At 66.1% G+C, this 21,377-nt stretch overlaps 2 protein-coding genes across 4 annotated transcripts; both read left to right on the top strand.

The window, feature by feature from the left end:
- The first annotated feature begins 32 nt into the window (after positions 1-32).
- On the top strand, positions 33-13,281 carry TBC1D10A (TBC1 domain family member 10A). 2 transcript variants are annotated; one of them, XM_075041919.1, is made up of 10 exons: positions 33-167; positions 1,630-1,760; positions 5,774-5,873; positions 8,949-9,056; positions 9,393-9,499; positions 10,137-10,251; positions 10,534-10,599; positions 10,907-11,096; positions 11,443-11,597; positions 11,832-13,281. In XM_075041919.1, the coding sequence occupies exons 3-10, from the start codon at positions 5,829-5,831 to the stop codon at positions 12,222-12,224; spliced, it is 1,179 nt and encodes a 392-aa protein (XP_074898020.1). In that variant the 5' UTR covers positions 33-167; positions 1,630-1,760; positions 5,774-5,828; the 3' UTR covers positions 12,225-13,281. The 2 variants fall into 2 exon arrangements, with proteins under 2 accessions (XP_074898020.1, XP_074898019.1); XM_075041918.1 differs by lacking the exons at positions 33-167; positions 1,630-1,760 and adding an exon at positions 2,200-2,500.
- A 1,041-nt stretch (positions 13,282-14,322) lies between these two features.
- Positions 14,323-20,951, top strand: CASTOR1 (cytosolic arginine sensor for mTORC1 subunit 1). 2 transcript variants are annotated; one of them, XM_075039662.1, is made up of 10 exons: positions 14,323-14,454; positions 14,588-14,658; positions 17,222-17,415; positions 17,534-17,666; positions 17,873-17,996; positions 18,573-18,686; positions 18,780-18,862; positions 19,026-19,120; positions 19,220-19,328; positions 20,723-20,951. In XM_075039662.1, exons 1-9 carry the CDS (start codon positions 14,342-14,344, stop codon positions 19,283-19,285), a joined length of 993 nt encoding a protein of 330 aa, XP_074895763.1. In that variant the 5' UTR covers positions 14,323-14,341; the 3' UTR covers positions 19,286-19,328; positions 20,723-20,951. The 2 variants fall into 2 exon arrangements, with proteins under 2 accessions (XP_074895763.1, XP_074895761.1); XM_075039660.1 differs by lacking the exon at positions 20,723-20,951 and having other exon boundaries at positions 19,220-20,045.
- The last annotated feature ends 426 nt before the right edge of the window (positions 20,952-21,377 follow it).

The following is a 21,377-nucleotide window of genomic DNA, read 5'->3' as shown; positions in this document are numbered from 1 at the left end:
GTAATTAGGCAGTTTACTAAGGAAATACTTTTATTTTCTAGGAAAGGCTGCAAGAAAAGGGTTTTGTTAAAATTTCCCTAGCGCTACACAGTTATTCCTGAACGTGAAGCATGTATATATGAATACTTACGTCTGCGTATGGGGGCAGAAAGACTACTTTGAACTTGGTGAGAATTTCATTGGAAAACGTGTTTTACACTTTATATCATGCAGCTGGCATCTCTTGGTTCTGGAAAGCATACAGATCCAGAAAACATTATTCCTGTACCTTCAGTCAGAGCTGTGTTGCAGTTTGACAGAAACAACACAGAGCAAAGTTAATCGACAGAGAATTGGGTGCCAAGGAAGAGGCGGTTGTCTGTGATTTGGGTATCTCTGTTCTTTTGGGATAATCCAAAGCCGTGGATTTTTAATTTTTTTTTTTTAGTGGTGTTCAGGCATTACAGGAACATCCTGTTTACCTTATTCTGCGCTTAGGGGAGAGATGAAGCAGGAGGGAAGAGCCAGCATCCTCCCCGCCTCCCTTGTGCCCCTCAGAGGGCGGGAGGAAGCCGTGTTGCTGTAGGGAAGGAGCCTGGCACTGGCCCAGCCCAGGTGGCCGCTGGTCCCCCACCTGCGGTGGCCAGCTGCCGTCTCTGACAGATGCCGGCCAGACACACACAGGCAGCCTGCTCCCATCCCTGCTGTAGGATGCCGAATTCGGAGCTGCTTGGTGGGTGTGGGCAAGGTGTGTTTGGATGTATGGTGGATGGACGGGTGCTCCCACCCTGCAGGAAGGTGCGCTAATGACTTTCCTTTTGCTTTGAAGAACGAGGCAATAGGTACAATCTTGGAGAAAACAAAACCGGGCAGCAAGTGGTGTTTCCCAGAGTTGATGAAAAAAAAAAAAAAAAGCCTGCTAAGAAAGCTCTGAAATGGAGAAGTCATGTTTTTACATCCGGCGCGGGGCCCAAACGTGATGGGACTGTGCTGAAAGTCATCCTTTTCTTCTCCAGCTGTGCTTGGTGGCGTGAACTGCCACGACGCTTGGTGTCCCAGGAACTCCCCGATCCGACGTGTGTTTCCTCGATGTCTCTGGCTGAACGCTGCGCTGGTGCTTGGGTGACATTTTCAGCCAAGCTCCTTTTACCAGCCTGGCAGGGCTGAGCTCCCGGCCCGGCGCTCCGGCAGGAAAACTTCCCGCTAGAAATAGCTTGCGTGGAGCCTTGCCAGCCCCTTTCTATCTAAATATTACTGATAAATGTTGTAACAGACTGTGCATGTGTATATCTAGTACAAAGCAACTGTTATCGGAGCCTTCCACTTCAGTGGGGAGGACCCGCGGGGCTCAGGCTGCCAGAAAAATCTGGAAGTAGGTTGAGTTATTGCTGACTTTAATGAGCTTCGTTCCCTTGGTCGCATTACCCGCTTTGAGAGAGGGTCTTGGCTCTTAATAAGACCCTGCTTCCTCGCTGTTCAAGGGAGAAAATGGAGCGCGGGGCTCAGGGCTGTGCGAAGCCTCGGGCAGTGGGATGGTGCTCGCTGCCTTCCCTCCCTGGAAGGCTTCACCCACAGCAGCTCCCAACAGATCCCAGACCCTGCGCGGTCACCCAGTTTGCTTTATCGATCCTTTTTTGCTTTATTTTTCAGGGAGCCGGGCCGGTTTCACCCGTCAGGGCTGCACGTGCCCAGGCTGGTGGTGGATGGCGAACCTCGGCGTGGAGCAGCAGTGGTCGGGCTGGGGCAGGTTTGGGATGCGGTGTGCTTATAAAGGGAATAAGGTGCGTGCCTTTGGCTTCAGTGGGAATAACGAGCGTGCCTTGAGTGGAGCGCGGTCATCCCTCGGGGGAAACGGGTCCTCCCGGTGCCCTGTCCCAGTACCCTCCCGCAGTCCCGGTGTGCACGTATCCAGTCCCCCCTGGAGTCCCAGCGCCATCCCAGTGCGGTCCCGGTGCCGTGCTGGTGCGGCTCAGCCCGGTCCCAGCACGGACCCGCTCCCGGCCCCCGCCCCAGCGCTGCCCCGCCGCCGCTCCTGGCCCCGCCCCTCGGCTTCACGTAGCCCCGCCCCCTCCCTGCCATCGCCGGAGGCGGGGCGGAGACGAGCCCCGACGGACAGCTCCTTCCCGGCCGCTCGACCAATCCCCTCCCGAGGCGGGCCGTCCCGGTCGCCAATCCCGGCGGCCGGTTGGCGGGAGGCCCGCCGCCGCCCAATGGCGCCGCCGCGCGGAGGCGTGGCTCGGCGGGGGCGGGGGGCGTGGCCGCCGCCGTGGCCGCGGCATGGAGGAGCGGCCGCGCCGCCGCTGAGCCGCGCCGCCATGGCCAAGAGCCGCGGGGGCGGCGGGCCCGGCTCGCCCGGCGGCCGCCACCACAGCCTGGCCGGGACCCGGGAGAGCCTGGCCGAGCAGGGCGGCGACGAGCTCAGCTCCCTCGGATCCGACTCCGAGGTCAACGGCGGCGGCCCCGAGGAACGGCGCGTCGACAAGTTCGGCTTCATCGTGGGCAGCCGCAGCGCCGAGGGGCCGTGAGTGGGACCGGGGAGGAGGCGGGGGGGGGGCCGCGTCTCGGGGCTCGAGGACCCCGGGGGGAGCCGCCCTGGGCCCGGCTGAGGCCGCCACCGGCCCCTCAAGCCCCCGCAGGGCCGGGCCGGGCCGGGCCGCGGGGCCTGGGGGCGGCGGGGCCGGTAGCCGTTCTTCTCGCCCCGGGGAGGGGTGGGGGGGAAGGATTGTCCTCCGCCGCCCCCGGCTCTGGCCCTTCGGGGCCGGTCCCCGGCGCCCCGCGGGCAGCCTGGCCCCACTCGCTTCCCCGGAAGAACCGCAGCGTGGGGCGGCCCCGGGGCTGGGCTGTGCCCCGGTTTGGGGGGGGTCCCGAGACCCCCTCCCCGTTTGCAGGGCAGCGGTTCTACGAGGTGATTAAATCCTCCCGGGACAGCCCTCCCCACGACCGTCCCCTAGGCTTTGCTGCCGCGGACATACGGCCGTGCGGAGGCCACGGCAGGCGGGGTGCGAACGAGACCCCCCCTTCCCCCCAAAAAAGCCATTCCCGCTTATCCGCCGCCTTCGCCATCTCCTCCTGCGCCGAGGAAAAAGCTGGAAAACGGCGTCCGCCGGGAGCTGCCAGCGGCGCCGAGGCCTCCTCGCCGAGGTCAGTGTCTGGTTACCTCCAGGCCTCTTCTCCTCCCAGCCCCGGATTCCGGCGTATTTTTGGCCGCCGTCAAACGAGAGAGGCCCTGCCCGTTGTTCGGAGTCCCGCCAGAGGAACCGGCGTCGGTAGCCGCTCGGCAAAAGCGCCGCGGCCAAGAGGTGCTTGGCTGGCCCTCCCTTCCCAGAGGAAGCCCTCGGAGGAAGCGGGGCGGCCAAAATTAGCTGCCAAGCAGCCCACGGCTGAGCCCCGGGGCGGTGCCGGCACCCAGGAATGCGCTCCGGTTTGCCGGCGAGCTGGTTCGGCAGCGTGTTTGGCGTTTGTCTTCCTCGACCGTGGTGGTTTCGCAGCAACGCCCGGAGAAGCGGATGACGCCTGGGCCACCTGCTCCTCTCCAGCCGGGACGTTACCTGGAGCGGGATCCCCTGTGGTTTGCCCGCCTCGCGCGCTCTGGTGTTGGTTGCGCCCCGTTGCCTCAGTTTCCCCGTCTACGAGGAACAAAGCGTTCACACTTCTTAAGCCTATGGGCATTACTCGGCCGGTCTGCGGGGAGAGAAGGCACCGGGAGGGTTTGACTGCTGGCGCTGGGCCAGGCACATCGCTCCGGGGGATAAACCCCATCCCTGCGGCTCCGCGCTGTAGGAGCGGGGCGATCTCTCCTGCCTGGGGTGTTGCGCCCCATCCCGGCCACGTGCAGCGTTTTGGGGACACTTTGGATGTCCCATCTGTTGTCCTTGTCCCTGGGGTTCAGCGGCTCCCCCCCCACCCGGGGCTGGAGCTCCTGGTGCTGGAGGCGAGTGGCTGCTCCTGGGGGTGCTGACAGCGTGGTGGCTGCGCTCATTGGGGACTGAGCCTTCCTCCCGTGCCCCACAGATGCACTGGGGCACAATCCTGCCCTCCTTCACCGCTTTTATCCGCTTTTATCCGCTCCCCGTCTGTCCAAGAGTGGATAAACAGAAGTGCGTGGCCTCCATCCGTGGCTGGCAGAACTGGGGTCCCTCTAGCCAGAAGGGTTTTGGGGAAACACAGGGAAGGCAAGCAGGGTGTCGCAGCACCCACGGCGGGTCTGGGGGCACTGGGAAGGGCCGAGCTGTGGGTCTGTTGCCCACAGTGTGGGTGCGGAGGAGTGCCTTCCCTCCGTAGGGCATCTCACCACCTCCCGGCCTGGGGTGCCCCCACCTCATCCTCCCTCCCCGCTTCAGCCATCTGAAATGCCTCCGGTCCTCGCTCCGTGCCCGCTGCCAAGCAGCCATCAGCTGGTAACAGCTTCCAGTCTGGGCTGGCTGGGTTCCAGCAGGCCCATGGCCAGCTCCTGTATCCAGCATCCAGTGCTCCCGAGCTTCCCACGCCTTGGAGAGCCCCAGCTCCTCCGGCAGCCCAGGCTACCCGGCTCGGGGCCAGCGCACTCTCCATCCCCGTGCCGGGCTGTGCTGCTGGCCGCGGAGCTGCTGGCCGTGCCCAGCCCGTGCTGGGAAGGGTGGGTTGGCCGCACCGAGCAAAGCGGATCCCTTCGGAGCAGGTTTGCTCTCCGAAACAATCGCGCTCGGCCCCGTCTGACCCGCTGCCGTGGGTGGGACCCGGCAGGGAAGGGCTGGGCAGGGAGCGGGGCAGAGCTGCCAGCTGGATGCGGCCCTGGGCTCTCCGTGGAGCAGCTTTCCGGCTCCTGACATGGAGAAGTCTGGGAGGAGGCAGGGTCTGTGTGTCCTGTAGCGGGGCTGGGTGCTCTGCACCTCCCTGGAGGATGCTCGGCGCCCAGGCCGCCGTCCTCGGGTCCGCAGAAAGGAACTGGCCGCTCCTGGGATTGGTGTGGCCGTGGGGTAGTGTGGAGCCGAGCCCAGGAAGACATCCGAGTCTGGTGAAGTTGGCCCTTCTTCACTGACAGCCTGAAGGAACTTCTCTTCTCCCTGGGATGTCCCATGCCTAGGGCCTGGCCAAGCTGTCTGTCACCCCATCCCCTTACCGATGAAAGGCAGAGGGTGCCGGTTTCCCCCTCGCCGGCTTTGGTGTCGCAGCAGCATCCCTGCCTGCCTCGGCAGGGTTAAATCGGATTCCCTGGCTAGGCTGAGCCGTTGCTGGAAAACACTCCCCTCCCTCCTGGGGGACCCTCGGCCGGGCTCGATGCCGGGCCTGGAGCAGCGCCAGGCTTTTGGGGCGCGAGCATGACTGGGGCTGCGCAGATGACATGATGCTTATGGCCCCGGCTTTCTCCGTCTGCAGCCAGCCCCCGCAGGGTGGGGGGAATCGGACCTTGCTCAGCTAATGGCTCTGGCTGCGCTCCCCAGGTTTCCTCGCTTTCCTGGCGTGCCCTTCTTTCTGGGCACGGGTCCCCAGAGATGCTCAGGCACGTGGTGGGTGCAGCGCAGGCTGCTCCCGAGAGATTTCAGGTTTTTTTTTTTGAATTGCTGGGGTATCGGGGCTGCGCCGGCGCGGTGATTTCACGGGTGGTGAGCGCTTCCGGCAGCACCAAGCAGCTGCCGAAACGCTGGTGCTCTCGAGCGTGTCCCGGACGGGTTCTGCACCTGCGGGACCACAGAGGGGGGGCAGCCAGCCGGCCGTGAGGGGCACCCAGGGTGCTGGAGAGGATGCGGGGGGGGTCTCTGTGCTGCAGGGAGGGCTTGGCACCATGCTGACCGGTCTCTTCCCCCCCATCCCGCAGGCTGGAGGAGGTGCCCTTGGAGGTGCTACGGCAGCGGGAATCCAAGTGGCTGGATATGCTCAACAACTGGGACAAGTGGATGGCCAAAAAACACAAGAAGGTACGTGACTTTGGCTTTGTCCCCTGGGGCTGCCCCGGGACAGCTGTGCAGGTGAGAGGAGGTGGCAGGGAGGGACGGCCGGGTGCAGCGCTGTCCCCTTGAGGCTTTGGGGGAGCCCACATGTCACCGGTCCCCACAGATAGACGCGTTGCCTTTGGATGATGCTGTTGGCTTGAACGGGCCGTTCCCTCCCCGTGACGCTGCTTCTCGTGGCGGGAGGGAAGCTGAAGCTTGTGGGGGGGGGCTGAGCGTGCCGTCCCCGAGCCAGCCCGCTCCTGCCCCCGTCTGCTCCCTGCTGGGCTGGAGCCTTCCTAGGGCTTCTTTGGCTGCCTGCAGGCAGCTATGGGAATTGTTCGGTCATGGAAACTTCTGTTCTGAGCATCTTGTAGACCAAAAAAAGCTCCGGGTAGGAAATGTTTGAGCCTGATGTGCGTGACGCTGGTCTGAAAGCCGGGGTCCCCAGGAGACCCGTGGTAGTGCGTGCTGGGTGACTGTGTGGCTTGGTCCGTTGGTGCTCCCTGACCTCCTGAGCCTGTGAACGAGGCAGGGATGGGATGCAGCAAGTCCCAGCTTGCTGCTGTGTGTCCGCTGGAAGCGGTGAGGCTGCTGGCACAGGCCAGCGGTGCCTGAGAGTGGCCGAAGGGCTGCCTCCTTCTCCTCCTCCTCCTTGCTGGCAGAGCCTCCTGGCACCGCTCCGTGTGCCGTGCTCCCAGAGCGCCGTCCCCACTCGGTGCCTGCTGAACGACGCAGGAATCCCTCATCTGTTTCTTGGCTGCTCGCAAAGGATTTGGGAGAGCTTTTCAGGACGTGGCAGGCGGGCGCTTTGTTCTGCGGACGGTTTCCACTGCTCTCTGGCTGTGCCGCAGCGTGGCCTCCGGGCTCGGGTGAACGCTCCGGCAGCCGTATGTCTGGCAGAGGAGCTCCCTCATGCTTGGGCTGAGCTCCTGGGGGTCTCTGTGGGGCTGATGTGCTGTATAGTCTGTCCTGCAGCAAAAATCCATGCCTGGAACCTCTGAGGTCTGCTCTGGAGAGCTGCTCCGTGCCTGGAGCCCTGGGGCTGCTCGGGGAAGGGTGCCAGGCCTGGCCTTGGATGCCGTCGACCGTCCCTGCTCTGGCAGGAGCCTGGCTGCTTTGGTACGGGGCCATGCTGTGTGGCTCAGGCCCTGCTGCTTCGGAGGAGCTCCCTGTGCCTCCGAAAAACCCCGGTGCTTTTCTGGCTGCCTCACCGGGGCTGGCTGACAGCCCAGGGAGCTCTCGGGCCAGCTCCTGCTGGGCTCGCTCACACCTGCACCGCTCCGGGATCCCAAAACACTCCCTCCCTCGCCCGCCTGGCCCGGATCCCAGCGGAGCCACGACCCCACGTCCTTCATGGTGCTGAGCCGTGCCAGCACCGCGTGCCGGTCCTTGCCCTTTTTCTAGCCAGACTGAAGGAGGGCAGACGCGTGGGCAGCTCCCACGTCTCTCCGGGGGCGGGCAGCGCTCTGACTGCTCTTTGCTTTCAGCATTCCTCAGCCCGGACGCGCTCCTCATCCCCAGAAAGGCACGGTGGGGATCCCAAGGGACCGGGTACCCCCCCAGCACGGAGGCTATGGCAGGAGCCTGCGCGGAGCCAAGGGGATGAGGTGCTGAGCTGCTTGGCCCCAGCTGCGCTGAGCCTGGCCAGCTGGAGGAGCTGCCGAATTGAAACCCAGCAAGGCGGCTTCCTTCCTGGTAGCTTAGCCAGCAGGAAGGGGAGCCGGCTCAAAAAAGGAGCTGTCAGCAGCGGCATTGCTGCCCACAGCCGCCCTGGGCATCGCCCGCCGTGTTTCCTGCGAGCACAAAGGCCCCTTGGGGACGGGGACATGCCCGGGTAAAACAAGCAGCGTTGTGGCGAGGGAGCAGCAAACCCTCCCGGGACGTGGCGTTACCACCACGCTGGGCTGGGCTGCTTGGAAGCACAACTGCCTGCTCGAGTTATGCCGGCAAACGGGGAAAAGGAGCTCTGGGCAGGCAGGAGAGGACCAGGGAGGCTTTGGGAGCTGTCAGCCAGAGCCCTGGCACGTCTCTGGCACTTGGCGTGTGCCACCCAAGGGGGGATATGAGGTGTGGAGGTCGTGCTGGGTTTTTGTAGGGCTTTATGCAGGGTAACTGTGCTGAAAGCACCGGTCTCGTAGACCCCACCTTTCTGCACACCCTGGCCGAGGATGGTGGGGAGATGGTGCTGCTCCTTCCTGGGGAGTTGGAGTGGGACACATGGGGGTCTCTGGTTTTGGTCCCTGCTGGGGCGCTGGCAGCGGCAGGGTTAAGCCGGCTCGGCTCCGTGACATGGGGTAGGTACCGGTGCTGCCTCATCTGGACTTTGGTCCTGGCTGGTGCCCTGTGCCAAGGAAACCAGGGGCTGACTGTGGGCACGGAGCCGGCCCTGGGGGGGCCTCGGGAGCCGGCCATGCGTGGAGCTGGGGCCAGGTCTGCCCGTCTGCCCGGGGTGAGCGGCCGAAAAGGCTGAGACGCTCGGCAGGGTGCACCTCCCTGCTCTCTGTGGCCTCGTGAGTGAGCAGGAGGTCTGGACCGGGGGCCGGAGAGCGCTCCCCTCTATCCCCAGTGCTTCCCATGGGCCATGCCAGGGTGGGGAGGGAGCTACCCGCTCCCCACCTTGGCTCCAGTGTTTGCTTCTCCAACTCCCAGCAGGATCCTGCTTTGAGGCAGAGCCGGGCTTGTTTGGAGCTGTTTGCAAGCCACAAAGCCTCCGCTGGGCTCCTGGCAGCCATCCGCAGCTCCCTCGTGCTGGTGCAGCTCTGGCTGCCATCCGAGCTGGCGTGTTAAGTGCAGTGCTGGGGAGAAGGGGGTGAGCAGGGTCTTTGGCTGCGGGTCCCCACGCCGTCCCGTAGGTCTGTGCGATGCCAGGCGCCGTCATGGGACGTGCGGCTGGGCACCCTGTCCCCAGGGATGCAGGGGCGCATCCTTTTGTACAGGGAGGCAGCGGGGCACCAGCCTGCAACCGCAGTGCTGGGCCTGGCTCCCATCTTGTCCCAGGGGCTTCTTTGCTCCCCGCTGCTCCGTGATTTTTCCCCGTGACGGCTCTGTGTCTCCCCGCAGATCCGGCTGCGGTGCCAGAAGGGGATCCCACCCTCGCTGCGGGGCCGTGCCTGGCAGTACCTCTCTGGGAGCAAGGTGAAGTTGGAGCAGAACATCGGCAAGTTTGACGTGAGTGCCGCCGGGGACCTTCCTGCGCTGCCAGGGAGGGGGGTGCTGGCGGAGGGGGACAGTGTTGGGATGGCTCTTGCTGCCTCCAGGGCTGGGGTGTCTGTTGGGGTCCCAGATGCTGCTTGTTCCTGCTGTGGCGGTGGTCGAGGGGGCTAGCATCCCAAACAGTGTGGGCTGACCCACGGTGTGGTGGGGCTCACGTTTGGGGCAGAGTCAGGTCCAGTCCCGTGGCTGCTCTGCCAGCAAATTTGGGCTTGCCACAGGCCTCGCGTGCCAGAGTGGGGCTGGCACCGTGCCGGTGTGGGTTATTGCTCACCCCAACCCTCTCCTCCCCAGGAACTCGATCTCCTCCCGGGGGACCCGAAGTGGCTGGATGTGATTGAGCGGGATCTCCATCGGCAGTTCCCCTTCCACGAGATGTTCGTCTCACGTGGAGGCCATGGGTAAGTGGAGCTACTGCGTGTCCGGTCCTTGGCAGCCACCGGGCTGGACCAGCACTGTATCCCAGCTCACGGAGCCACGCTTGTCTCCTGCAGTCCTTACACCCCCCAGCTCACAAGGCATCCAAGCATGGGCTGAAAACAGGATGGTTTCCCAGGAGCTCGCTGCATGGGTCGCAGCCCTCGGCATCAGCTCTGACACCCGGCAGGGTGGGAATTGCCGTGGCAGGAGGGAGGAGGCGGCCGGCTGTGGCCTCTGTTTCACCAGCAAAATGCTGTTCCCCGTGTGTTGGGGAGCGTCTGTGCCGCTGTGCTTGCAGCTGGGTCCCTGCACGACCACAGCTCGCCCTGAGCCAGCATCCCTGGGAGATGGTCGTCTCCCTGTCTCACCTCTTGGATCTGGCTTTCCAGAGCAGAACCGTGGTTATTGTGTCCCATAGCCCTGGGTTTGGGAAGAGGGATCCCAGCCAGGGACTGACCCAGGCTCATTGGGGAAGAGCGGCAGCCAGCAGCCGGCCTGCCGTGCCGGATCACCGTGCGATGCCCAGTGCTGATTTGCCCCACTGGGGTCCGCGGGGGAGGCTGCTGGGCCGTGCCCGTGCCCTCTGTCCACCTCTCCCTCCCCGGGGTGTCTCCGCAGGCAGCAGGACCTGTTTCGGGTGCTGAAGGCATACACGCTGTACCGCCCAGAGGAGGGCTACTGCCAAGCTCAGGCCCCCATCGCCGCTGTCCTGCTCATGCACATGCCGGCCGAGGTACGAGCGTGCGGCCGGGAGGACAGGGAGACCCAGTGGCCGGAGAGCTGGGACCAGTGGGAGGGTGTGGGTCTCTTCGGGCTGGTGCTGGCGGGCAGGGTGCTGGGCTTACAGCACCCGTTTACCCCAAAGCTCAGCTGGTTGCAGGGAGGTGTCCTTCGCTCCAGGTACACTCTGCCTTCTCCTCCTGCCCGCTCCCGTGGTCCCTGGGAGCAGGGTGGGGGCTGCGGCGATGTCCCCCAGGCTCACCTGGGTGCTTACCTGCTGTCCCTTGGCTTGCAGCAAGCGTTCTGGTGCCTGGTGCAGATCTGTGAGAAGTACCTCCCCGGCTACTACAGCGAGAAGCTGGTGAGTGAAGGGTCCGCGGTGGCAGGCACCTGTGATGTCTCCAGGTCGAAAGCTCCCCCAGCTCCTCACCCGGGAGAAAGAAGGGAGCTTGGAGAGATCCTGGGTGCTCCCACGGTCTCTGTGTTGTGCCACAGCCCCCAGGAGCATCCCACGGTCAGGGACGGGGGCTCGGCGTAGCTTAGCTGCTGGCATCCGTGGGGCATAGCCCTGCTTCTATAGCCAGGTCTGGAGGGTGGGCTGCTCCTCCTCTGGGGTGGGTGGGCTGGGGTTAAGGTGCTCAGCGGGGCTCTCAACGCTGTCCCTGCAGGAGGCCATTCAGCTGGACGGGCAGATCCTCTTCTCGCTGCTGCACAAGGTCTCGCCTGTGGCCTACAAGCACCTGAGCAAGCAGAAGATCGATCCCATCCTCTACATGACGGAGTGGTTCATGTGCGCCTTCTCCCGCACGCTGCCCTGGAGCTCTGTCCTGCGCGTCTGGGACATGTTCTTCTGTGAAGGTAGAAGCTCCCCACCATCCTCTTCCTCCTCCTGGAGTGACCGGCTGCAGCCCCTGCAGCACACGGATGATGCTCGGGGCTGCAGCAGGAGCACTGCTGTGGCTGCTTGCCTATGCCTGGCACATGGGACCAGTTGTATGGCAAGTTTGGGGCAGCCACATGCCTGGGGTGGAGACTGGGCTGGTTTCCTGGGGGTTAGGGGGCACGTGCATCCCAAATCCACCCTCTTGCCTATCCTCGCTCCTAGCGGGACCGGGAGCTGGTGCCCTGCGGCATCTGAGGGGACATAGTGGCAGCGTCTCCCTGTCCTGCCAGGCACTCGCCGCCTCACTTCTTCCCCTTGCAGGTGTGAAGATCATCTTCCGCGTGGGCCTCGTTCTGCTCAAACACACCCTGGGCTCCTCGGACAAGCTCAAGTCCTGCCAGGGCCAGTACGAGACCATGGAGAGGCTGAGGGCCCTCAGCCCCAAGATCATGCAGGAGACCTTCCTGGTGCAGGAGGTGAGGTGTTGGGGGACGGTCTGGGTGGCCACGCTGCTGGACTGGGCTGCCCTTGGGTGGGCAGAGCTGGCGTAGCGTGGGGGCAAGTCCCCAAAAGGCTTGGATTTGGGGTTGCCTCTGCCCCGGGGGGGGGAATCCCAGACCCTGCCCCTGTGGCCGGGGTGCCGAGCCGGCCGCCGGCAGCACCGTCACCGTCGAGGGGAGATGCCGATGGCGTGAGTCTGTCCCCGGCAGGTCATCGAGCTACCGGTGACGGAGCGTCAGATCGAGCGGGAGCACCTGATCCAGCTGAAGAAGTGGCGGGAGACGCACGGGGAGCTGCAGTGCAAGTCCCCCCCGCGCCTGCACGGCGCCAAGGCCATCAGCGAGGCTGAGCCCCCCACCCACAAGGCGCTGGAGCCCGTCCCCTCCATCATCGTCCCCCCCGGGCCCGCCCCCGTGCCCAAAGCCCGCAAGAGCAAGGAGAAGAACCGAGAAAAGGGTCCGGCCAGCCCCGCCAACGGCCCCGGGGCCGAGGGCAATGGGGCACCCGGCTCAACCCGGGAGCTGCTGCACCCCCAGGTCTCCCCCCACCACCAGTCCAAGGAGAGCCTGAGCTCCCGGGAGAGTGAGGACACGTACTTGTAGGGCTGGCACGGCGCTGGGTCCGTACCCCGGGCAGCCGGGCTCAGCTGGGCTGCGCACGGACCCGGGCTCAAGGACATTGATTTTGGGGGGGGGGGTGGGGGCGCGCGGGGACCTGTAGCACCCAGCTTTGGGGGCTCTGGGCTGGCGGGATGGGGACAGGCTGGCCGGCGTGGCTCCGCAGGGACACCGTGGTCCCTGTGTGCAGGGATGCCCGCTCAGGGTGGGCTCAAAGCCGGGGGGGGGCATCTGTGGGAGCTTGGCCAGGTGCGGTGACCAAAGGGTCCGCCTTCAGTCTGCGCCGGGCGCCCACCCCGGCGGGGTGCTGGCACCACGAGCGGTGGGAGCCCTGGCAGGGGGTGGCTGAGCCACCTGAGCTCCCTCCCCGCGGCTGGGGGGGGGCCGAGCTGCCCCTCGGCCCCTTGTCCCTGTCCCAGAGCCCCTCGACCCGTCACCACCCCCCCAGGGTCCCTCCCATAGCCCCCACTCTTCTGCCTGCCCTGCACCGGCCAGGCAGACCCAGACCCAGTTCCCGAGCACTCGCGCCTGGCGCGGGGGGACTGGGGGTACGCGAGGAGTCGGGGGGACCCTTTTCCCCCCGCTCCTCTTTATCTAGTGAGGATATATCAAACTGTAGCCCTATATGTAGTACTGAATTTACCTACTCACTGAGCCTATTTATTATTCTTCCGTGGCAGTAACCGTGGCAGGACAGGGACCGAGGTTGGGAACCGCAAGCGGGATGTGCCGGAGGCGGCAGGATTTGATGCCAGACCACAACCATGAGGCTAAAGCCCCCCCCACAGCCCGTCCCCGGGCTCCCCGTGGCTCGGGGAGGGGGGAGCATTCACCCTGCCCCCTCCCCACCACTGCCACCCACCCCGAGGCCCCGGCAGAGGTGAGATGGGGCGGGTGAGCGGCCGGGTGCTCCCTGGTTGCGGGGTCCCCTCTCTCCCACCCCCCCCAGCCCTCCCTGAGGGCCAGGGGCGGCTTTGTAAAATAAAGCGGGGAAAAATGGTTTTGTACAAAGGGGTAAATAAAGCAGGATTGTGTAAAGGCGCAGCGCCTGAGGCTCCTACCCTGTCTTCCCGTCGCCACAGGCTACTCCTGGGGAGGCACCTGGGCCAGGACCCCATCTCCCTGGGTGCTGTGGTTTTGGGGGGGGGGGGGTCCCGCTGGTGTCCCCTCTCTGTCACCACCCTGGCAGAGCCACCCAGGGTGTCCAAGCCCTGACCCAGCCTTGCCGTCTCACCCAGCCCTGCGGCTGCCCCTGTTTGAAGTGTAAATGGGAGGACGCTGAGACCTGCCCCAGCTTGTGACGGCAGTGATGGCTGCCATGGGGTGAGCTCCCTTCCCGGCCCCCCCTCTCCCAGTGTGACACCTCCTGTGCCCGAACAGAGCCAGGAGACCCCTAACTTATCCCCTGAGACCCCAGAGCTGTTTTCCAGGCATAAAACGGCGCCCGGGCCCTCTCTCCCTCCCTCCCCATGCTTCCTGCAGGCAGGAATCCTGCCCACACCTCCATTCCTCCCTCCAAAACTCCCTTTTCCCAGGGGGGTGGCTGCAGGACGGGGCCTGTTCGCGGTGCTGGGTTTCCCCTCTGCCCCTGCAAATGGTGGGTCGGGGGGCTGCTGCCCAGATTTCGGTAAATCCCCACTGCCGGGCCGGCTTGTCGGGGTTCATCCCTCCCCGAGCTGGTGGATTTGGGGCCGGGGTGGAGGAGGTATTTGGGGGGGTGGGTGTCGGCATTTGTGTTCCCAGTGGGTCCAGTCCCAGCCTGACTGGTGCTGGTGGGTGCTGAGCAGGATGAGACCCCGGGTCGGGCACCCCGGGGGTTCTGAATTGGGGCCGGTCCCGGGGCTGCGGGTCGGGTCCGGTACGAGCACCCCGGGACTCGGAACCGGGGCCGCTCCGGGCACCGGGGTCGAATCCGGCGGGGCCGCCCCGGGGCTCCGGATCGCGGTGCCGGGGCCGAGCCCCGAGCCCCACCGGGCACCGGGAGGCGGGGCGGGCCGTTGCCCCTCCCGCGGCGTGGGGCGGGGCCGGGGCGGGGCCGGGGCGGGGCCGGGGCCGGGCTTTATAGCGGCGGCGGCGGCGGGGTCCGATGCGGCGCGGCCGCCATGGACCTGCACATCCTGGAGCACCGGGTGCGGGTGCTGAGCCTGGCCCGCCGCGGGCTCTGGCTCTACACCCACCCGCTGCTCAAGCTGCTCTTTCTGCCCCAGCGCTGCAGGTACCGGCCTTCCTCCCCATCCTCCTCCTCCGGTACCCCCTACCGCTCCAGCTTCATCCCCCGGGGGAGGCGGTGGTTTTGGGGGTCGGCAGCGCCGCGTTTGGGGTTTGTTTGGTTTTTTTTTGGTCTTCAGGTGCAAGTTCTTCAGCCTGACGGAGACCCCCGAGGACTACACCATCATGCTGGACGAGGAAGGCTTCAAAGGTAGCGCGCGGTGGCTTCCACGGCCCTTCGCGGGGTGGGCTGGCACTGCAGACACGAGCTGTGCGCGTTCTCAGCCCGGCTGAGCCCAGCAGCGCTCCGGGCCTGGGCCGCGGGGGGCGAGTCCCGGCTTGTAGCGAGGCTCCCTCGGTACGTGCCCATCCCCGGGGCTCCCGGCCGCGGAGCTCCCATCCCCTCGGCGCCTGCGCCGGGGATGTACCAGCTTGCCCGGCCGAGGCTCTCCCGGCGTGGCTGCCTTTGCCCTAATAACCCCCTCCCAGGTAGAGCTGCGTCTCCGCCGGCTCGTGGGATCGGGCCGCGAACCTGGTGGGGACGGTCTGCGGGGAACCCGGTGCCTGCCGAAAGCCCGGCTGCTCCGGGCAGGAGGCTGGTACCTCCCGGGATGCCCGTGGGCAGCGCTCGGGGCTCCCTGCCCGCACGTTCCCTTGGCCGCTTTCGTCTCTTCCCCTTGCCTGGAAAGAGCCAGGGCCAGCCGGCGCTTCGGCAGAGCGGGGCCGATTCTGCGCCCACCCGGGGTTGGCGAGGGTGAGCCCTGCCTGGCAGCAGGGACCAGGTTTTGGGGTGTCCGGGGGGGGGGTTGAGCCCTTCCAGGCCAGTCCCCCTCCCCAGGAGGTGACCTTCGGCGACGTCCCCACCCTCGGTGACCCAACTCTTGCCATTCATCAGCCTCACCGCCGGTCCTGCCGGGGGTACCGGCCCAACGGGCTGTGCCGGAGGGTCCGGATCCTGTCCTGGCTTCCCACGCCCAAACTTTCCTGCCGAGGCCGCGGGAGCCGACCGCAGCTTATCACTTTGGACGTGCCCCAAGGAGCAAGGGTCAGCGCTCCGGCCGTGGGGTGCTCGCCGGCCAGATCCAGCTCCCACCTCCCTCCCCGGCCCTTTGCTCGGGCTCTCCCCCCCGCCCCAGAACCAGAGCCGTTCCCCATGTATTGTTTTATTTCGGGGCCTGCGGACAAATATTCCTCAATCCCGAGGGGAGGGCGGGAAGTGCCGAACAATGGTCCTGCGAGCCGGTGGCCCCGCTGCGCCGTGTGTACCCCTCCTGGAGCTGGGGGGGCTGCCAGCGTCCCCCCCCCGCTGCGGAGCCAGGGAGGGGACCCCCTAGCAGAGGAGAGCTGCACCCCTTCTCCTCCCTTGGGGGTCCGGATTAAGCCCCGGGGTGGGTGGCAGAGGGACAGCGGGGTGTCGTGTCCCCCCGCACTCTCACAGCCTCGCCCAGGGTGGTGTTGAAAAGCGATTAAGCGGCGAGCGCTGGGACAGGTCCCCACGTCCCCCGTGAGTCGTGTCCCCCCCGCCCCAGCCCTGAAACTCGGCCCTGGGCCTGAGCCGAGGCCGTTCTGGCGCTTCCTGAGCAGGAACAGGCGCTGGAAACACCCGCCGAGGCCCCCGGATCCGGCCCCGCTCCCGCCCTGCCCCGAGCCATCGTTCGGGAGCGGGGTACGGAGCCCATCCTACGATGGGGGTCCCCCCTCCGTGGGTGCCGGACCCCTCCCTGGGGCACCCTCCCCTCCGCCACTGGTGTGATGAGTTTGCCTTCTCAGCTGGGCTGGGATGCCAGGTGCCCACCGGAGGGCTGGGTGCTTGCGCGGGGCCGTCTCCCATGGGTGCTGCCTCCCACCTTTGCCAGGTGGGGGGGGGGAGCAGTTTGGAGACCCCTTGGGTGCCCACCCTGCTCCGTCCCTTCCAGGGAGGGAGCACTGTGGGGTGGGGAAGGGGGTGCCAGGGAGGGGGGGGGTGCCTGGATGAATCCTGGGGGCACCCCGGGCAGCGCCAGCCCCTCCCCTTGGTAGAAGGGTGGGTGCGGGGGGGGGACACAAGCACAACCCCCGTCCCCCCCCCGCACCGAGTCCCGGGGCAGGAAGGAACCGGCCAGCGCGCGCCCTCCCTGCCAACAAAAGCAGTGGTTTTGGGAGGGAGCCCTGGCCCCCCGCCAGCCTGGGCTCAGCCCTCCCCGCTGGGCTGGCATGAGGTGCTGGCACCCCAGGGACGGCGGGGTGGCCCTTCCCTCACCCCCTCCAGTGCCCCGTGTCCCCCCCTCCCTGAGCATCCCTGGTGCTGGATGCTGGGCTGGGGGTTCCTGGGGGGCAGGGGATGACCCAGGCAGCCCCCAGGGCCCTGGCGGTGCCAGTTTTGGGGTGCAGTGCACCTCGACACCCCCTTGCACCCATCGCAGGGTGCTGGTGTGGGGAGGAGAGATGCGTCCCTGGCTTGGGGGGCGGGGGTGGTCGTAGCCTCAGCCCCACTCGTCCCTGCGGCCAAATTCAGATGCCGCCTTAGCACCTGGAGTGGCTGAGCCCTGTCTGGCTCATTCCGCTTGTGGATGGGGCTGGTCTGCGCCCCCAGACCAGCATCTCCAGCCCCACAACTGGGGCTGATCCTGTCCTGGCTGTGCCGGGCCGGCTCATCTCCTGAGGGACAGCGTGACATGCGGTGCCCGAGCCTGTGCGAGCTCTGCGGCACGGGCAGCGTGTGCGGCATCGGATGCCGTTTGGCTGTGCTGAGCCCCGGGGAGCCTCGTGCCTCAGTTTCCCCTTATCCCTTGCAGAGCTGCCGCCCTCCGAGTTCATGCAGGTGGCGGATTCGACGTGGCTGGTGCTCAGCGTCGTCTCCAACGGCCGGGAGCCCTCCGGCTGCCAGGCCACCGGCGTCACCAAGATTGCCAGGTCGGTCATCGCGCCGCTGGCCGAGCACCACGTCTCGGTGTTGATGCTCTCCACGTACCAGACCGACTTCATCCTGGTGAGTGCCGCGGGATGACGGGGTCACCGGTGCCCGGTCCCACCGGGATGTTGGCTCCGGTTGGGGACCCCGCTGATCCTGATCAGGGTACCGGCCCTGATCCTGCACCCCTGGCCAGGTTCGGGAGCGGGACCTGCCGGTGGTGATCCACACGCTGGCGGGGGAGTTTGACATCTACAAAGAAGAAAGCGGCGAGTGCGTCCCTGTCACCTGCGACGACGTGAGCAACGGCTTCCTCAAGCCCAAGCCGGGTGAGCGATACCGGGTCCCCCGTCCCCCGGGACCACCCGCTTCCCTCTGAGATGCTCCAGCTCCCGCATCCTGGGGGGACCCCCCAGGGCCACCCCTGTGCACCCCGAGGGATGGCGGGCCGTGGCTGCGGTGGCCACGGGGTGGCACTGCGGTACTGTCCCCAAGCTGTCCCCACTCCTGACGGGTGGCTCTCCCCCCTTGCCAGCCGCCAGCCCCACGCTGCACCCCGTGCAGAGCCCCCAGACCCGCTTCTGCGTCCTGACCGTGGCCCCCGACACGCTGCCCGCCATCGCCACCATGCTCATCGACGTCCTCTTCTACTCCCACAGGTGGGTCCCGGGGACGGGGACACGGTGGTGGCCCCTCGCCCGCTGCCACCCGAACTGCGGTGACGTGTCCCCCCCAGCCTCGCTCCCAGTGGCTTTTCAAGCTCTGGCTGTGTTTGGCAAGCTGGTTTTGCCCTCCCAAGCGTGCTGGGGGGGGCTGCAGCCATGTGGGTGCCGTGGGTCCTGCTGCCACCGTGGGAGGTGGGAGCCCTGAGGTGACCCGGTGAGGGGATGCTCCTGGCTGGGACCTCCCATGTCCCTCAGGATGGGGTCCCTTCTGGTGGAACCCTCCTGCTCCGGAGGCACCGCAGCATTTTGGGAATGCCCCAAAAGCCAGTGTCATCCCTGTCCTGCCCGCAGCTGGCATCTGCTGTCCCCCAACCCAGAGGCTGTGCGAGCTGCAGACCCTGCGGGTAGCACCCGCTCCCGTCCCCTTCTCCCCATCACCGCCGGCTCACCCTGCGGCATCCCAACGTGATGCTCAAAGACACTCAGTGCCACCACCAACCCCTTCTCCTCCCAATTTCGGGGGTTGTGACCCCTCCCTGTGGCTCTTTCCCCCTCCGCCCCGTTCTGCAGCCCCCCGAGGGAGGCTGGTGCCGGCAGCCAGGACCTCGACTCCATCACCTTCTTCGCCTTCTCCCTCATCGAGGGCTACATCTCCATCGTGATGGATGCCGAAACCCAGAAGCGGTAGGTACCATCCCTGGGACCATCTGTCTGTCTGTCCCCGGGGCTGGGGGCTCAGGGACGGCGGGGTTTACATTCAGGCCCCCCCTCTCTCAGGTTCCCCAGCGACCTGCTGCTGACCAGCTCGACGGGAGAGCTGTGGCGGATGGTGCGGATCGGCGGGCAGCCCCTCGGCTTCGGTGAGTTTGGCTGCGGTGGCCGTGTCCCCCCACTGTGCCACCACCCCCCATCCTCCCCTTACCCGGGGGGGGGTGCTTTTGGGGTGATGCTCTCCCTGTGTGTCCCCATGGCAGTGCCACCGGGGCCACCGCTCACCCCAGGGTTCCCCTTTTCGCTCCCCAGACGAGTGCGGCATCGTGGCGCAGATCGCCGAGCCGCTGGCCGCCGCCGACATATCGGCGTATTACATCAGCACCTTCAACTTCGATCACGCTTTGGTGAGCCCCTACCCCTTCCCGGGGACCCGCCACGGTGGGGGGGTGTCCCCAAGGGGCTGACACCCTCTCTGTGTGTGTCCCCCCCCTCCACACCGGCAGGTCCCCGAGGAGGGCATCGCCGAGGTGATCCAGCTGCTGCAGCAGCGCCAGGAGAGCGGCAGATAGCGGCCGGCTGTCCCCACGGCGGGTGACCCAGCGCGGTGGCATGGTGGGCTCCCCCTTCCTCTCCCCCCCCCCCCCATATTTGTTATTTTTTCATTTTAAGGCTCTCCCCCCACCCCGGTACGGAGCAGAACCGGGGGGTGCAGCATCGCTCCCTGCCTGCTGGGGATGTGGGGACACGGTGGCTTTGGGGACCCCGGTGGCCTCGTGGCAGTGGGCCAGTGTCCTGTGGGAAGGGGGGAGCGGTCCCCGCCGTGCCACCCCCACGGGTGAGGCCGAAGGGCAGCCCTGTGCCATCCTCTGCCTCCAGCCCTGCCCGTGCAGGGTTGGGGGGGGTCAGGAGGAGAGTGGGTGTCCCCGGGGACCTGCTGGAGGAGGGGACATGGGGGGGGACACATGCCAGAGAGCGGTGATGTGCCACCCTGGTGCTGGGGGTGACAGCTGGGGGCCAGCGGGACGTGTCCCTGTGCCCTGTGTGTGCCCCCACGGGTGGTCCCTTTGGGGGGGGGGGGGTGGCTGTGATGCTCTGGGGCACCCCTGGGGGGTGAAAGCATCCCCGGAGCTGGGGTTCCCCCTGGTAGTCCCAAAATCTCCAAGGTGGGGGGGGGGCTGTGGTTCAGCTGTGTCCCCTCCAGGATGGCCCCATGCCCCTGCCTGGGCTGTCACCTATCGTGGGGGGACAACTGTGACCCCCCCAGCTCCTCCCAAGCTGTATTTTCACATAGTTTTTAATAAGTCAATAAAAGTCCTATTATTTTTATTTCCACGTAGCCCCAGGGGGGGTGGCCCAGAGCTGGTCCCCGGGTTGGTGGCACTGGGTGGGATGGGAGCGGCTGGGATGTGACAGGGGAACGTGGCACTCCCCATGTCCCCACCGTAAGGTGACCAGCATGTGGCCAGCTTGCCTGCCACCTATTTTGGGTCAAAAAAGGGGCGAAGGCTGCAGCCCCCAGCAAGTCACCGGCCCTAGGGAAACTGAGGCACGGGTCCCACTCCCCCATTTCTGCCCTCCCCCTGCCCCACACTGGCCCAGATCCCATTGTCTGGGGGAAACTGATGCACTAAGGGCCGAACTTGACCCCTGGCCTGGGGATGCCCCTGCCATGCTGTCACCGTGTCCCCACATCCTCTCCCCTTGCCGGCACACCCCCGGCAAAGTGGGGTGCACAGGGTGGGTGCTGTCCCCTCCTGGGGTGCATGGGGGCTGCTGTGACCCCCTTAAGGGCTGGGGCTGCGGCCGTTTGGGTAGCCCCCCCAGCCCCCGGGTGCCCCCAGGAGCCACACCTGGTCAACGAGCGAGACTCGGCGGGAGCGCGAGCGCAGCAGAAACCTCTTTGGGGCCTTTTCCCCCAGGGTGGGCAGCTTGGCGGGGCTCGGGCTGGTGGGTGAACGTAGCTCTGCTCCCATCCTGTCCCCAAAAACCGGCCCTCACTTTCCCAGGCACCAAGCGGGAGCGTGCCCATGTCCCAGACGTGTCTTCTCTGCGTCAGCTCCGGCACGCTTGCAAGCCGCCGGGTTCCTGCAACCTCTCCGGGCGCTTTCTTTCCTGTCTCGCTCTCTTGTCCAGAGTCATGAGACGCCGGTGACGTGCGCCCAAGCGATGAAGAAATTGCAGCCGGCCCATGTGGTCACCGGTACTATTTTTGTCCCCCTTGGATGTTGCACACTCCTCCGCCACCCACTTTCCTCCAGCGGGGTGGCTGCTGTGGTGGTTTCCTCCCAGCCCGGCCCAGCAGGGACCCTGCATGGAGCTCTGGGAGGTGACGGTGCCATGTGGAGGGGCCAGGGCCACCTGTGGCCGTGGGGGGGTCTGAAGGTGGGTGCACTCTGCCCCCGTGGTCCTGCTCACCTGGCCAGGGTGCCCGAGGGTCCTGCCATGGCACCACACACGCTGGAGGGCCCACGGGGTCGGGGAGGGAGGGAGGGAGGCGTGGATGGATGGACAGGCGGATGGACAGATGGATGGACGGACAGATGGATGGATGAAGAGGTAAATGAATAGAAGGATGGATGGAGTAGAAGGATGGGTGGGTGGAGGGATGGATGGACGAGTGGATGGATGGAAGGATGGGTGGATGGATTGACGGACAGGTGA

Source organism: Buteo buteo, chromosome 11 (genome assembly GCF_964188355.1).
Source record: "Buteo buteo chromosome 11, bButBut1.hap1.1, whole genome shotgun sequence".
Taxonomy (NCBI): Eukaryota; Metazoa; Chordata; class Aves; order Accipitriformes; family Accipitridae; genus Buteo; species Buteo buteo.
Note: the sequence above shows the minus strand (reverse complement) of the source record. Positions and strands in the feature narration are given on the sequence as shown.